At 37.3% G+C, this 16,035-nt stretch overlaps 1 protein-coding gene across 1 annotated transcript; it reads right to left on the bottom strand.

Moving 5' to 3' along the window:
• Positions 1 to 3,254: 3,254 nt before the first annotated feature.
• LOC124636522 (proteasome subunit alpha type-3) lies at positions 3,255 to 6,003 on the bottom strand. The gene is made up of 5 exons (XM_047172642.1): positions 5,736 to 6,003; positions 5,319 to 5,525; positions 4,732 to 4,980; positions 4,229 to 4,341; positions 3,255 to 3,466 (listed from the first exon to the last, which is right to left on the bottom strand). The coding sequence occupies exons 1-5, from the start codon at positions 5,754 to 5,756 to the stop codon at positions 3,289 to 3,291; spliced, it is 768 nt and encodes a 255-aa protein (XP_047028598.1). The 5' UTR covers positions 5,757 to 6,003; the 3' UTR covers positions 3,255 to 3,288.
• Positions 6,004 to 16,035: the final 10,032 nt, after the last annotated feature.

Raw genomic sequence — 16,035 nt, 5'->3', positions numbered from 1 at the left:
ACCTACCTACGCGCCGGGTGCCATCAAACACATTAGTTACGGAGTGCGCGGGCGCGCGGCTTGGCGAGTGCATGGGAGACAATCCTCTCTCTATAAAATACTAGCTTCTGCCAGCGGTTTCACCCGCATCTCGTGGGAACTACTTCCCGTACCGGGATAAAAATAGTAGCCTATCTATAGCCTTCCTCGATAAATGGGCTATCTAACACTGAAAGATATTTTCGAATCGGACCAGTAGTTCCTGAGATTAGCGCGTTCAAACAAACAAACTCTTCAGCTTTATAATATTAGTATAGATTTACTTTACCCTTTTTTACCCTTTGCACTACCCGCACCGTGACTGGGTGATTTGGGGTGGGATGCCTACGATTTTATGAATGATCGTTGATCATGTGTTCGCTTTTTCGTAACCACCTAAACTTGGTCGGGTTACCACGGGCATTCACTTCCTAATGACTTTAATCGTATTATCTCATTAATTATCCAATGTACTGAGCTGAAATTTTACTGACATACACCTGATCTATATAACTAATTATTGAGATAACATTCAGTTCATATATCCAATCCTGTGGCCAAATAACACCGCGCGCATCAAGACCGTGCTCGTGAAGAACTGAATATCATCATAACTTGTTAAATACTTACAGGATGCTAATGAAACTTCACATACATTTGAAGGCAGTTACAAGCTTTAAAATAACGTTTAAAGTAAGTCTTTAGACTTCTTATTGAGAGTGCTGGGACCAATTGAAATGTTTTTCCATTTAATGAAATAACCTTTAAGATATGCATTATTTTGGTTTTATTATTGCCGAACAAATTCCTAGGAAGTCATGTACAAAATTTGATAAGAATCCGCTTAACCATTCATTTCAAAGATCTAGCAAAACCAAAAACTTTACCCCAGCAAAATCTCGAATAACTTCGCAACCGAAGAAAGAACAAATACAAAATATGGCACATTTACTTTATCTAGACAACTAATTTTATAGGTAATATTTATTTAAATATTCCCATTAGAAAGAAAAAGGTCTGGCTGGCGTAACGTTATGCCAGCAGGAAATGTTTTTGTGAAATAACTATAAGCGCAACAAATTTAAAAATGTGCGCAATAATTACAGAAGCCGCACAACTAATTATCTGTAAGATTCAAATGACCATTTTCGACAACATCTGGCCTGGGTAACGTACACGTTGATCATCGTTGCTTATGCTTTGTGTATGTATCGTTTGCGTTTGTGTGAGAGCGCAGTACCTACGGGTGTAATGCTAGTAAAGGCCCCAGTACACGTTGGCCCAAGTGCGGCCAATACACGCCATCACCAATGTGTACACGGGGTATTGATGCAGGTTGGCGGACATTTGTCAAGGTTGGCGCGCATTCGGCGAGTTGTCGGTTTTTTGGGCACACATCAAAGGAATCTTGGCCCAGCTTGGCGTGTGGTGTTTACACATTCGGCCAATGTTTAGTTCGTCACCGACCGCTGAGGATAAAATACACTTTTGTGTTGCGTGTAAAAATAAATATAGCAGTAAATATAGTCGTGTAGTATAATATAAATATATATAGTAGTGTAGTATAATATAAATATATATAGTAGTGTACAAATAAATAGCCGAAGCCTTAATTACTTCGACGTCCATCGCAAGTGGTTTGCCAGGCAGGAATGAGCCATGCGCCAATGTGTAAACACCATTTGATCGTGGCCTACATTTGTGCATTGCACAGCTTGGTCCAACACAGGCCAACGTGTACTGGGGCCTTAACACAAGCGCCAAATTTAAATACGGCTGGGTTACGATTTAGCGACTGATTCCTGGGGGCCCAGTAAGTGAGCTGGCGAGTCTCCACCTGCCATTTTTACATGTATTTAATACATTGTCATCGGCAGGTGCCATAGTTCCCGTAGTTTCCCCTTTCCTAGTCCATTAGCATCCCATCACAATAGCCCAAGTAGTTGCATCCATAGTTAGTAAATAGTTTAGCACAGAACCGGGGATTGTCCTTGGGTACATTTCTATAGTGTATACAGGGATAATCGTCGGTTTTGTGTCACCATTTCATTAAAGTTGTCTCAAAAGGGCTTTAGCGTGTTGGCTTCGGCCCCACGTTCGCCTCCCAAAAATCCGGGACTCTATAGTCCCGAGGTCTGGTAGAGACATACAAAATAAAAATAATACACGGATATAAATCAAAATCTTGTATGACAACAGCCGCCTTAGCCCGAATGATTCCATTGCCTTTAGGTCTGTTGATGAAAACCTTGAGAAATCGATAACAACTCTCGAAAATTGTAGGCTGTAGGTTGGTGTGGTGGTTGGTAGATCACCACTGGCTATACCGAAGCACCGTAGTGGGTGCGAGAAAACGAGTGAATGTAGGTGGAGGTGTACCGAGACAAAGTATGAGTGAAGCTAGGTAGTTGGTGAAGGAAAAGGGACTTATGACCTAGGTACATGTGTGTTGAAGGCGCACGTTGATGCAGGCCTGCGATGCTGTTTCCCTTATGCGTAGGTTGGGTACACTGTCACTCATGATTAGCGGTTCGAAAAATCGGAATCTAGCCGCGGAAGTTTCAGCTGCCGTTCGGCTGTAGGCGATTCTTCCTTCTCATTCTGGTATATTGTAGCTGTATAGGAGGGAAAGGGAAGGATAGCCAACTCATATCGTGCGGGTTTGGAAGACTGAGATGTAAGGTGCGTTCGGAAATTAAAGAAACTTGCGAGAGCAGTAGGCATACATAGAGTAAAAACTTGACACTCACTCAGGTCTTGTATGTATGTCTGATACTATAGAGAGCTGACTGGATAATGGAGATATAAGTCATCTGTTGAGGGAGCTCCGCAATGGTATGTATGGATGCATGAGTAAGTGACGAAATAAACATAGCTGCATCTTCTGAACAGTTTATTTTTATTTAATGTTTTTAAAAGTTGGTTAATTTTTTTTTTTTTGTTTAAAGTTTGACCTGTGTGGCTGTTGTTACTTAGTCACTAGCTCTTTAGTGTGGCCAAAAACTACGCAAGTATCTACGCTATTACCACAGATGCTCCACTGTGACTTCATGACCAACCGAGATTGAGATGTTCGTCAGGATTGAGGTGCCAGTTTATGTTCATATAACATTGAACTATTATACTACAAATTTCGGGATTGATCTCACAAAATTGTTATACTTACTACTAAATAACTATATTCCTTCATAGAGATATAGATTGAAAGAGGATAAAGAATTATACAAAATCACATGTAATATTGTAAAAATTTATTATAATCTACCACATTTACATGTCACCCTCATCAGAATCCTCAATGTCTGCCAAGGCCTGTTTGGCCAAGTTCTCGGCTTCACTGGACAGCTCCTTGGGCACAAGCTGATGTTTTCCCTTTGTGTCCTTGGAAACCCATGAGAGCTCTAACTCAAACTGCTTGTCTTTGAGTTCATCATGCACAAGGTAGATACTGAAAACAATAAAATAAGATTCATGAATTGTATTGTGTTTCATTTAACATTTTACACTATTGTTCTTATTGCAAACAATGTCTGATTGAGTTGGAAAAATTAAAGGCAGTTTTCTATGTAATTTGGTGTATTTTTCTGGTGTGATTCCAGCAGTTTGTGCCAGGTGGACAAATGTGCAGTTATTGTTCATAAAATTCTACATTTTATTTCCCCCAGGCTTGTTTGCATCAAGCACAATGAGTTAAGATAAGTAAAGTAGTAAGAGAGTAGATAGTCCAAGATAATTAAGGTACACTGATTTTAGTGGCTTTTATTTTAAAAACTCAATAATAAGAAAAAACAGCTAAAAACCAATACATAGGTTATAACAATAAATATGCATACAAACCTATCACAATTGTTTATCTTTAGTTATGTGCCCAGTCAAGTGGAGATTCTAGGAGCCGTAAAGAACTTGACTCGCACCACAAACATAAGTATTTATTTAATTTATAATTAAAGCCTTGTTATTTCCATTTCTTTACAATAGTATGTTAATTATTATTTGTTTTAATTATTGACAAAAAAAAATGGATCCCATATGGGTATAGGCCTCTAGCTATGTCATCGGCCTATCGCTTTTTAGGTCTTCCAACTCTTCTTTTGCCTTTTGGACCATTCCAGTTTGTAGTCAGGAGGGTCCACCTGTTGTCCTTGCATCTGCATATGTGGCCCGCCCTAAGTATATCTTGAATGAATATTAAAAATAAATGGTAACTTACATCCTAGCAGCTTCCTTCACCAGTTCCTTGACAGTGAGGTCAGCCAGTTTCAGTTTTTCAATTTCAGTCTTGGCAGCCTGTTTAGCTTTGCCCACTGCACATCCAAAGTAAGACTGAAATATACAAATTATATGGTTATTCATGCATAAACAGTACATATTATTATATCATACGAAATAATAGTTAATGCAAAATTGAAACAATTTGGTATAAAAATAGGTGGAACGCTTGATGATCTCAATGCAAATGCTTGACATAGGTTGCTGGTGTATTTTTGGGACATTTCTAGTTATAAATGGTACAAGAAATAAATAGAGTAAGTTTCTTAAAAGCCACGCTTAAGGTGAACATGTTTGTTCTTTTAAAGTAAATGCAATTTAAACTAAGAAATTAATCCAAGTTCAAACTAAACAATTGATTAATGCTCAATCCTACTGTGCGCTCCTAGCAGTGAGACGATAAAAAGTCTGTTAACGAAAATGAAATCTAAACTAAATACTCACAAATGACACTCCACTGGGATCAAGCATGTACATCTGGGGGCCTTCATAATCATTCCACGTTCCCATGACAACGGAACATCCATACGGACGCACAGCACTGTAAAGTGTGTATGCATGCATGTACATGGACACTCGCTCATTTAGGTACTTCAGTGGTACTTGGGCACCATACTGCGATCTGTAGTTGGATGCTTCAGAGCGAGCTGTTTCTACAATCTGTCTTGCATCAGAAATGAGACCTGCTACTGCCTGAAATAAACAACCATTGAAATTACTATACACAAAAATCTTTATAAGTATGCTTAGTGACCTACAGCATAATGAAAAAGCAACAAGGTGAAAAATGCGTATGTAAATTGATATGACAGAAAATCTTGTAGCATTGCAAGTTATGATAAAGTATGTAGATGTAGTCATTGGTCACAGATGCTACAAAGTATGATGCATTTTTACGGTTCTTCTACATAGTGACTATCAACTTTTCCTCAAAGTTGTCTGCCCTTATCAAATATTAGTAACAAATTGCTGTCAAATGGGCCTAGAATGACTCCTAGACCCATCTATTACATAAAGTAATAAGCACTTACCATGCCAACATGTTCATCAACATGAAATATCCTCTTGTTTGCACCAGGCTCATACAGCTTTGAAGTGACGAGTTTTTCCACAGCAAACACCACACCATCCTTCCCTCGTAGACCGATCACTGTTCCAGAGTTTTCTACGGCTTTAGCAGCGTACTCCACTTGGAATACTCGGCCGTCAGGGGAGAATTGTGAGGCAGAAAGATCGTACTGTAAAAACATGAAAATTGCATGTCATTCTTATGCTGATCCCGGTGTTTACCCATGTATATAAATTTCCTATATTATTAAACCAATTGAATAAGAAAAACATACATAGTTTAGAATTTAAAGACAAAATAACACATTATAAGTTTGAAAGTTTTACAAAAAAATATTATAACCTAAACATTAATTTGGATTTGTAAGATAAGTACTTACACCCGTTCCGATAGAACTCATGTTTGTGATTGCTTATTCAACCAAATGATTAATAAAACCTCGATTTAGCACTTTTACATTAATTTTCAAGTAATACTTTTAGTTTGCGGCGGCGATGACAAGCAATTCAATCGTTTACTTTGTCATTGGTTAGTTTTCTATTGCAAAATTATGAGACTCATACGGTTACGGTACGTTCTGATTCATTCTTGAAATTATTATAAATCTAAAAAAAATAACTTACAATAATTTTATGAACTAGATTCAAGGATTCATTTTTTATATTACAAAATAATCTCTTGTTATTTATAAAAGTTGCTAAGATTGCGGGAAGGGAAATTGCGGCAATAAATAGTTTTTATGTTCAATGAATTGCGTGTAGTGGAACGCATGATAACATCTTGTGTTTTAGCCAATGAAAAAACGATTTTTGAGAAACGAGAACGATCTTATTATTTTAACAAATTATGAAATAATTCCAAGCAGGGACAAAAAATATTTTAAAATTGTACCGATATAAAATAAAACAAATTCATCTTGACTTAGTTATTTAAAAGAAATAAACAAGTCGTTTCATAGCAAAGCCACACACTGGAATGGACTACTTTGCAAGAAAGGACTCATTTTCACGAAGTAGTGCAACGTTAAAACGTAAGATGGCGCTGTTATTAAGTAAGTGGGTACAGTATTTATATTTTGTTGTTACTTTTAGCGTAGTAACTATTATATAATCTGTGCTTTTAGTTCCTTACTTTCTCAGGTTACAAAACCATAGTAATCAAATATCAAAAGATAAAAATAAAGTATTAGGTACCTACTTAATTACTATACTTACCTTATTCAGAATCCAATAAAACTATGATTAAGTAGGTAGCCTACCTAGTTGACACACCGTCACCTACTCTGAAATCAGGATAGGTAGGTAAGTAAGTACCCAGGTACCCTATCTAATACCTACATACTTTTCCATACCATCATTATTACCTACTTAGGTATCATCATTACCTACCTACTTAGGTACCTAAGTACTTGCCTACTGATAGATTGCCCATGTCAGCATAAAAACAAGGAGTTTTACCTAGCTAATTTGCGCGGCTGACTAGCACTCTTGCGCCCATAGATGTAATATAAATATAGGTACTATACCTAAACAAGATTGCGCACTCTCAAAATATATATTTACGAAAATGAACTCTATTCCAACGCAATAAGGTACTAAATTGGTTGCATAATTTACAGAGGCAAATCCGAGCCGAGAGGGCTAGTTAGAACGGAGGCCGTTTATCTCTTTCTAACACCTTGCCAGCATAAAAAAATGTTGTGATCAACAGTTTTGTCTTCCCAAAAACAATTGAATCACTCATATTTTTATCTTATTTTAACAATTGTAAGTCAACAAATTAATAACAATTGCATTAATTTATTCGTATTTATTCTTAAAACATAAACAACATACATTTTTATTTTGCTTTTTTTTATTTTCTAGGGGTAACCCTGAACATTCTTGGCGCGTAATCAGCATTTAAAATTTTGTTTATATTTTTTGTATTAAATCAATTTAAACTATTCAATGGTGAAAAAGTGTTGCGTTTATACTTGTAAAAGTGAATCCTATGGTGGTTGCAATATATCGTTCCACAGGTTAGCTAATAATAACATTTTCGTAAATCAAACAACTAGGGTGCCCATGAATTCTTGTAATGAGTCAAAATATGGGTGATGGATTTTAAAACTGTTTTACTATTGTTATAGCTTCCCAAAAAATGAAGAAACGCGACATAAACTGCTCAGCAGTCTATATGTGAAGCAAAAATACAAAAAAAAAACAGTCTTCACTTCGAATCTTCCTGCTTTTATACTGCTAATTCTCGCTATTTTAAGGTCACAAACTGCGTAGGTAAGTTAAAATTTCAATACCAATCTGTGTTTAATAATCTTAGCAAATTCGGATTTGTCTCACATAGCTTTATCTCATAGTCACCCTATTAGAAAGGGACAGACGGCCTCCGTACTAACTGTTTCACTCGGCTCGTTTTTTGGGTAAAAGTGCGCAGTCCTGTCCTGTTTACTAACTATATTATGTCTATGCTGCGCCTGACTAACACTCGTATGTATCTGATTGTTACCTAGTGTATGTGTGTAGGTATGGTGTGTACCTAAATATATTTTGCGTAAGCCATAATATCCTATTCTATGTAACGTAGGTACCTACAAACAATAAGCGTATCTAACCTTAGGTACCTACCTAGTATATGACAAAACACTGCCGTTTCGTGAAGCAAGTAGCGGAATTACCATGTCAAAAGAATTTACGAGCGTGGCCCTGTTTACACGTTTTCGCCTGTCGCGTCGCATCGCCGAAAAACCTATGTGAACTTTACTATAGTGGAAGCCTTACTGCGACACTCAAGTGTGGAGGAAAGTCTGTTGGGACGACATGGGAATTTCTGAAGTGAATAGTTCGAAACTTAGTTCTTACGAACATCTGCCAAACTGCGATATCGGGTGGGTACCTACCTATACATAGTTAGATAGGTAGGTAAGTATGCAACCATAGATAGGAATGCGACATGGTGGACGAAAGCATATTGGACAAAATTGGCAAAAGATTAAGAGCAGGGCCGAACTATACTTTGGACTAAACGTGAGTATCAATGTGGATTAAGTGAAGGTATCTACATAAGTATAATAGCAGTTTCATCGTCATTATCGTCAGAGAGAAATCAGAAATATGCTGATAATATTATCAGCTGGAGGAGCAGAGGATATCCTCTTGATATAATCCCCGAGCTGTTTTTATGACACCCTGGATCCTTGAGCAGAGAGGGGCATTCTCCACAAAGAGACATAGGTACCTACTTGCTGCGCGGGTTATTATTTAATTGATCTCTGTTGTATTTTATTCCGTACCGACCTACAAATAACTTCATAAAATAAAACTGACTCTTCATGTAGTTCTGAACTGATCCCATTTATAAATAGGTATTAGGTATACCTACTACCAATGTCACTTTAAGATCAGACAGTGTTTGAGAAACCTTGTAAGGATACAAGTAAGTAGGTACCTATGTAAATAAGTTGTAGACATATCAGCGTCAGAGAATCAATAGGGGCTAGGAGCTATAAATATACCCAAGTACAAATATTAATCCTATCTTCGATGTTATTTATAGGCCTATTAAAAGCAACACTACGTTATCAGCTCAACACAAAGGACAAAGGGGGTAAGTTTAAATAGTAGCCACCCTTATATTAGGTGCGAATCTTTAGATCTTTAAACAGCAAATAGATACTCTGCCAAATCCATTCTTCAGCAACCACTCGGATTGTTTGTTTCAGCCACGATAATTGCCTACGTTCCCGCGTCTTCACTCCCACTATCTGCCATTGTGGTTCCCAAACTTTCATACGTAGACCACAGTTTGTGAAATAAGTTTCATGTTTTGATGTGTGAGGCAAAGTAAAGCAAGTAACAAATTTTTGCGGTGCGAGTTAAATTCATAAGCGAACATAATCTGATTGAAGTCTAAAATGTTGTGGACGCGGAGAATGTATACGAAACAGTTAGTTGATAGTTGGCCTTCCGACACTTTATAAAATGTAATAGGTAGGTATGTACTTGCTTACCTAGTGAGTTTCTTAATATTATGGTGAATAATGTAAATTCAACGTAAGCTTCGTGGATAGTAAAGTTACAATAAACTCCATTGTGAGTAACTGGAATTTTCTTAAAAAGTTTCGAAACTTTCTCTCTTACGTACGAAAAGTAGAAATGTTTATAAATAAGCTCTCCAGTCATTAAGAAAAACAAAACTTTTAGCTTTTAGAAAGTTAAAAAAACTTTTTGGGCGGTTGGAAAAACAGTTACAAAAAGAGTAGTTAAAGTCAAAAGTTTGAGAACAGCTGTTCTATAGCGAAATGTAAGTAAACACAGCACCCTTGAAAGGGTTCGGGCGTTCCCTTAGAGTGGTGGAATAAAACAAAATGAGCTTTTCTATTGATCCACAAGGAGCGTGCAGTTTATGTTCAGTGAACCTGCGAATATGAATGAGCTAACAAGTAGGTGATACAAACACAACAAGAATAGCTTTCTTTGTATTTGAAATATGTAAATACAAAACGAAACCAAGAAATCCAAGTCATGGTACGAAAATCTGAAACTGGCTTTTTGCAAATTTGGGTTAGTCAGAGTTACCTAAATCCATAGCTATTATACGTTTATGAAAGGGTAATTTCAAGGCACAAGGATTACCTATTCAAATTCAACGAACCTTTTAATCGTCGACTCTCTTTTGTCATTTGGGCAAATATTTAAGTACAAGCAAAGAGTATTTACAATACGGCAGAAATTATGCGGAGTAAATGACTTGCCGGTACGCGGGTAGTCGGATACCCAGTACTTAAATAATACCGTACATAATCGCCGCCGACATTTTTATGAATTTTATGAAGTCATTCCGTGCACCGAAGCCTGCTCTACAGTGTAAAGGGACCCATATAAACCATTGAGCGAAGAAAACCTTCACATATCACAGTAGACGATATATTTATTGCTTTAATAATGTCGACCTGGGCATGACCGCGCCGAATTAAAAATCCTGTCGTACATGTTTTCTGTCGGACTGTGGGCCCGCATTAAGTAAATATTCCTGTAATTGCGTTGTCTAAAAAATGCGAAGATAAATTTTTTGGCCGCGAGCCGGGGCTGCATACGAAATGAGCCAAACTGGGATTATTATTTGCGTAGCTGACATCCTAATTAACGTGACTTTTTTCTTTGTCTGCCTAGCGGAATTCTCCTCGTTCGGATAATGGACTAACAGTATGATGTAGGTAGCGAATAAATAACAAAAGAGCCCTTGCGGTAGGACGCGTTAAAATATTATAATAAAAACTTCTCATTTTAAAGTTAATTGCTCTTTTAGTACTTTTGCTCTAGAATTTCAAAGAGGTGGAAGTGATAATTTTGAAACAAATTCAGAGCTCGTGGAACAATTAAACCGCTTGAATGTCAAATGGAAAAGCTGGACAAAGTTCGAGAGCAAAAGTCTTAGAATTTAAAGACAGACTTTCACTGGCTTCATTTACGTAGAACAGTGAAGCACGTTGAACTTTGTAGGTGAGATTATGAACGCTAAGTAATATTATTATAGCTCTAGGTACCTGTATTTACGTAGGGTTTATAAAGCTTTGCAATAAAGGGTTGATGTGTGTGAACAAAGGCTGCTTTATTTTGAAATTGCTCTTACTTTTATTAGTAAGTAGTTAATATGGGCTGTAATGGTACGTTCACACGCGCGCGTTCAAATCGACATTCAACGGGCACAGTCACGTTCACGAGCGTGTAAACGGCACGCCCGAGCCCGTGAACGCGCCCGTGCCCGTGAATGCCGCGAACCGGGCGAGTGTCGGTTTTTTGGCAAAGTTCAAAGGATGAATGTGCGGGCGCCCGGCGACTGTTTACACGCGCGCGGGCAGTCAGTCTCTCCTGCGCTTTCGTGACGATTAAACGTTCTAAGAAAGTCGCTACGATCGGAGATTACAACATGGCGGAATTGTTAACGTCGTTCATCATTTTGATTCTTTTTCCAATAAAAATAAGTTAAGCCAAAGGCTATGACAGCAACAACACCGAGATCCTCGCTGCTCGCCATTCTTGCACTGACTGACACGACGGCGCGCGTGTGAACAGCTTGAATGTCCGCCTGCCCGCGACGGGCTGCACGCCGCGCTGCCCGCCAGGCAGCCCGCCGGGCTGCGCGGCGCGCGTCTGAACGTAGCATAAAGTTTTATTATGGCATGCATTTGTTGTTAGGAAATAACTACTCGGGAAAGTTTGTCAAGCTGTTTTAGCTTTAGTTAGAAAGTATTTCACATATATCGTGCTATTTTTTATATGAATAACTTTAGTTATGAAAGTTCAAACACGTTTAATTGTTTCTAAATTTAATTTCATTTACCTGTATAACTTTACCTTTTAAGATAATTGAACAGGTAGGCGTATAACGTTTACACTCGTTTCATGAAAGTTCAGGAGATTTCCTATGAATTTTGTCATATAAGGAAAATTCACGAAAATACTTGCAGAAATTTCCACAGTCGTAGCTCGATTTCTTGTTCCACAACTGTTAGGTACAAATTGTTACCTAACTTTAATGAAAGATATATAAAGCTATTGGATAAAAGTTCCAGAATTTATTACCATATACTTACATTACTAAGTTTTTTTTTATTTTCTTTTCGTTATACGATTAATGCCATTATTACTTAGTGACTAAAACTTCTAAATCGTCAAGTAGAAATTTCCTCACTCCCAAAGTATCGGCCGTCCAATTTGTGGCGCCCCGTCAACACGAATTGTCGTAAAAGGAGCTAAGCAAACGAAGGAGCAGCTATCGCCTTTATTATATTTCTGCGGCAATATTTTGTCGGCATCACGACGTATATTAACGAGTTCGTGTAACGCCCCGCCGAGTAAACAGATTGCTAATATATCTGCGGACAATTCACCGATGTATTGTCGGAGCGAGCGAGGGTTTTGAACGGAGCTAAAACTCCCTGAGGATACTGAAGTCTCATAGGGTCTGATTACATTTCTAAATGTTTCGTTCTACTATTAGCTACGTACGCGTAGGTAACTAATACCTAGCTGTATGTATCTAAAGGTCATTGTCGGTCTACCTTTATTGGAAAACCACCTACGTCCAAAGTTTGAACGTAGTCGGACCGGCTATTGAGTTGACAAGGTCATGAATGCAAACACTACAAATAGCTAGTGCCCCACAAACCTCATGCTAAAATATTTGTCACCAATATCCGGAAGATACCGTATCCACTCTGTATAGATAACTGGGGAAAATATATTACTGTATCCCCAAAGGGGAAGTGCGGCAATAAATTACCAATCAGGTGGTGTTACAATGGCGTGCACTCGCAGTCAGCCTAAACTTGGTTGAGTATGAGCCAAGTTGTACCTACTATGAAATATTCTGTTCCATTTATCCGCTCTTATGTAAAGTGCACTTACTTGCACAAATTTGAACCAGGGAAACCATTACAGAGACGCGCGGACGATTTCGTCCCGTTCAGCTGGAAAAGTGCTATGGAATCGTAATGGTGTTGCGAATAATGGCATTTGAATTTTGCTTGAGTAAACATGAAGTGGAAGAGATTTAATTTTGTTTGAACGATTCAGCTGGCAAATGCGCTGACAATGAGACGAGTTGTGGATTAACGTTTATTGTTCTTTGGAGAATAACGTCATATGCTCATAGATGATACCTACGAATTAAGGGTTCTTAAATTATTTTGTTAAAGATACTTATTTTGGAACACGTAAAATCCAGGGTCATGAGTGATGGTAGTAAAATGGACGTTTTCGAAAAGGTAACAGCCATCCTAAAAAGAAAGATCCTACCAAAGGTTACTTTTTAAAAGAATTTCCATACCCAAAAAAAAATTAGTCGTTATGTGGATCGTCAAATTGAATTTGGACCTCACTCGAAAGCTACTTTCATAAAATTTTATATGAAAACTTCACATACATTGTGGACAAAAGAGGGCATTAAGGATAATCTATGTGTCGTGAAAACCGAACTTTTCTTTTCATTACCTCTTTATACTAAAGCGAAATGAGGCAATTTTAGTTCCAGCTATTTTAAGTTTTATTTCAGCAATAAAATTAATCCGTTATTCAAAACGAGACGGACCGTTAGCAACATTATTGTAAGTAACATTTAGAAAATTATGTTGGCCAATCGAAAACTATTTTTAGATTTTGAGTGAAACACACTTTCTTTAAAAGGCTGTAAAGTTTTATGCAAGTATAATATTGAAGGAATTTAAATACGATCCACACATTCTTTTTATTTGACTGGAATAGTCAAAGAAAGGTACGAGTAGAACTTAAGAAGCATTCAATTGTTTTTATGTAAAACAAAACGTCGGATTCAATTTAATTTTGCTCTTGAAATATACATTGGAAAATCCTTTAGCAAATACTTTAGCTTATTGAATCTATTATGATGTGATCGTCTACCTATTATTTAGCTAGCGTCGCCAAATGGACACGTCGATATAAAACATTTTAGTAATATATTTGAGGGATTCAACGCATTCACGCATAATTTAACTTGTAACGCAATAAAATATCCATTAATTTTGAAGATGGCCATTTTCCGGTGGGCTGAGCACAAGACGTTAGATTCCGAGGGCAACTTTTCACTTGGAAAGGTAAATTTCGCGTCTTCATCTTACTTTCGTTTAAGTTATTTTACCTTGAGAAAAATTGGATAGAAGTCAACTTTTGAGGAAAGTCGTTTTATTATTGTTGCTTCAAATTCTGAAATATAGCGAGGTATTTATGTGAATTTATGTAGCTATTTTTGTTATCAAGTTATAGTAGAGTTTTGCCAGTGTTACTGAAACTAAACCGTTCTGACGTTCGTGTAAACAAACAATAGAACCTCTTTCCTTAATCAAAGAGGGTGTCAAAACAAATAAGTTCACACTCCAAGCCAAAATTTTTATTCTTCATATACCCACACTGTTCGTTATAATGATTTGAATGTAAATAATTCTGTATAAGTTATTACAATGTTATGTTCTAAATGATATATAGAAGGAAACACTTAAGAAGAGTACTTTTGGAGAAAACTAATATCAATGTTTGCCAACCAGTTCGCATTTACAGAATTGGGGTGACAGCATAGACAATTTAACTAATAGAGCAGACAGAAAACAATATTTGGAATAGGATTAGCCTATATACAAATGCTGCGCAGAAAGAAAAATGAATATTGGTTCAACGAAAATGTCAGCGTTGTTATAAGACAAGACTATCGCGGACAAAACTTGTACAATTGAAAAGATTCTGAAAAATTATTGAGAGTGGAAACAAAGAAGTCAGGGCAAAAACTCAATTACCAGTGCAAAGACAAACAATTAACAGAAGTGTGACAAACAGCAAATCCCTTTCTAGGACTATTTTCAGTAGGTACCATCTCCATTGACAAAATCGTAATCAAACTAACTCCTACCAACATAGTGAAGTAAATGATAAAACATAATCGAATCTATTGTTCTATGATCGAAATCGAATGCTCCATTTCTAATCGCACCCACCAAGACGTTGGAAATTCAAAATTACCGCGCATCCACCGTCAGCGAGTCTTACAAGGTTCGCACAATACCCGCTTATCGGGACGGAGCAACGTTATTAAATAAACAGGCAACTCGTATTCGTCCGATATCTGCTAGGAGCATGTAGCCAACCGGATTCACCATAGCATAAACCTCGGTGTGAAGAAGTCAACAAATATTGTCATGGGGCCCCCATGATGGGGGGTAAGACAACGCAACAAAGTAGGTAAGTGATAACTAACTTATGTATTTTCGATCGCATTGATACAAATGCAATCAACATAATTAATAAACAGAAGCATAAACTTGACGCCCATATGTACCGAGAGTATGAGCGGCGATCTTGTAGGTAGAGAAGGCGTCTCCGGTTGGTTAAAGTCTCTAACATATCTTAGGACGAAGCAGACAGAGGGATTGCTAAATTATTGAAATCTGAATTTGTCGATAGGTGCAGATGTTGCGAGCATTTGCGTGCTTTGTCATCGAGTAATAATATTGAACTGGATTTATTGTATTGATTGATAGGCATTCAAGGGTAATATTCATGACCGTTGATGTTGTTCCAGCTGTCAGTATTATTTAAAATTGGAGGATTAAATGTATGATCTTGTTTGTGATATTTTGCACCTTGAACGTTTTAGTGCTGTAAGATTTGGGTATTGAAAGTTCCACTCCCAAGAATTATAATAAGTGTAAGCTCAGCGCAAATATTTTTTAGTTCTTTTTAAAATTCGACCTGATTTTTGAGGATAAAAATACTAATGAGCTGTGCCAGTTCCTACAGTAGTAAATTCGTCTGACACAGGCAGATTGTAGAATCTCAAGTTATGTGAAATGCACAGTCGACGAGGATGAAACTGGGTTTTTCAAAGAGACGAATCCGGAACGATTCAATCTTTAGCTTCATTTAAACGGAAGGCAGAGCATTGAACTATGAGGAAACGCCTCAATAGTGGCAAATGAGGCACGCTCACCGCTCGCAGTTTTAAGAAAATTTCTTTAAAGAAGCCTTAATTCAACGTCTTTAGAAAATGCACCCGGATTTACTTTTAATGAGTTTCGAGAGTGCAACTTGGGGTTTACTTTCCAAATGAATGGCGGATCTAGCCTCTTGGGAATCTATTGCAAATCCTTATTTATTAATTTTATTCAGTGTAAA

The sequence above is a fragment of the Helicoverpa zea genome, chromosome 14 (genome assembly GCF_022581195.2).
Source record: "Helicoverpa zea isolate HzStark_Cry1AcR chromosome 14, ilHelZeax1.1, whole genome shotgun sequence".
Lineage (NCBI taxonomy): Eukaryota > Metazoa > Arthropoda > Insecta > Lepidoptera > Noctuidae > Helicoverpa > Helicoverpa zea.
This window is presented reverse-complemented; position numbering and strand designations above follow the sequence as displayed.

Bases quoted from the DNA above. Each gene is read 5' to 3' on its own strand.
- LOC124636522 (XM_047172642.1), bottom strand. From the start codon at position 5,756: ATGAGTTCTATCGGAACGGGT. The intron at 5,526-5,735 runs GTAAGTACTTAT...ATGTTTTTACAG, and splicing joins TGAGTTCTATCGGAACGGGT to TACGATCTTTCTGCCTCACA. The intron at 4,342-4,731 runs GTGAGTATTTAG...TGTATATTTCAG, and splicing joins ATCCCAGTGGAGTGTCATTT to TCTTACTTTGGATGTGCAGT.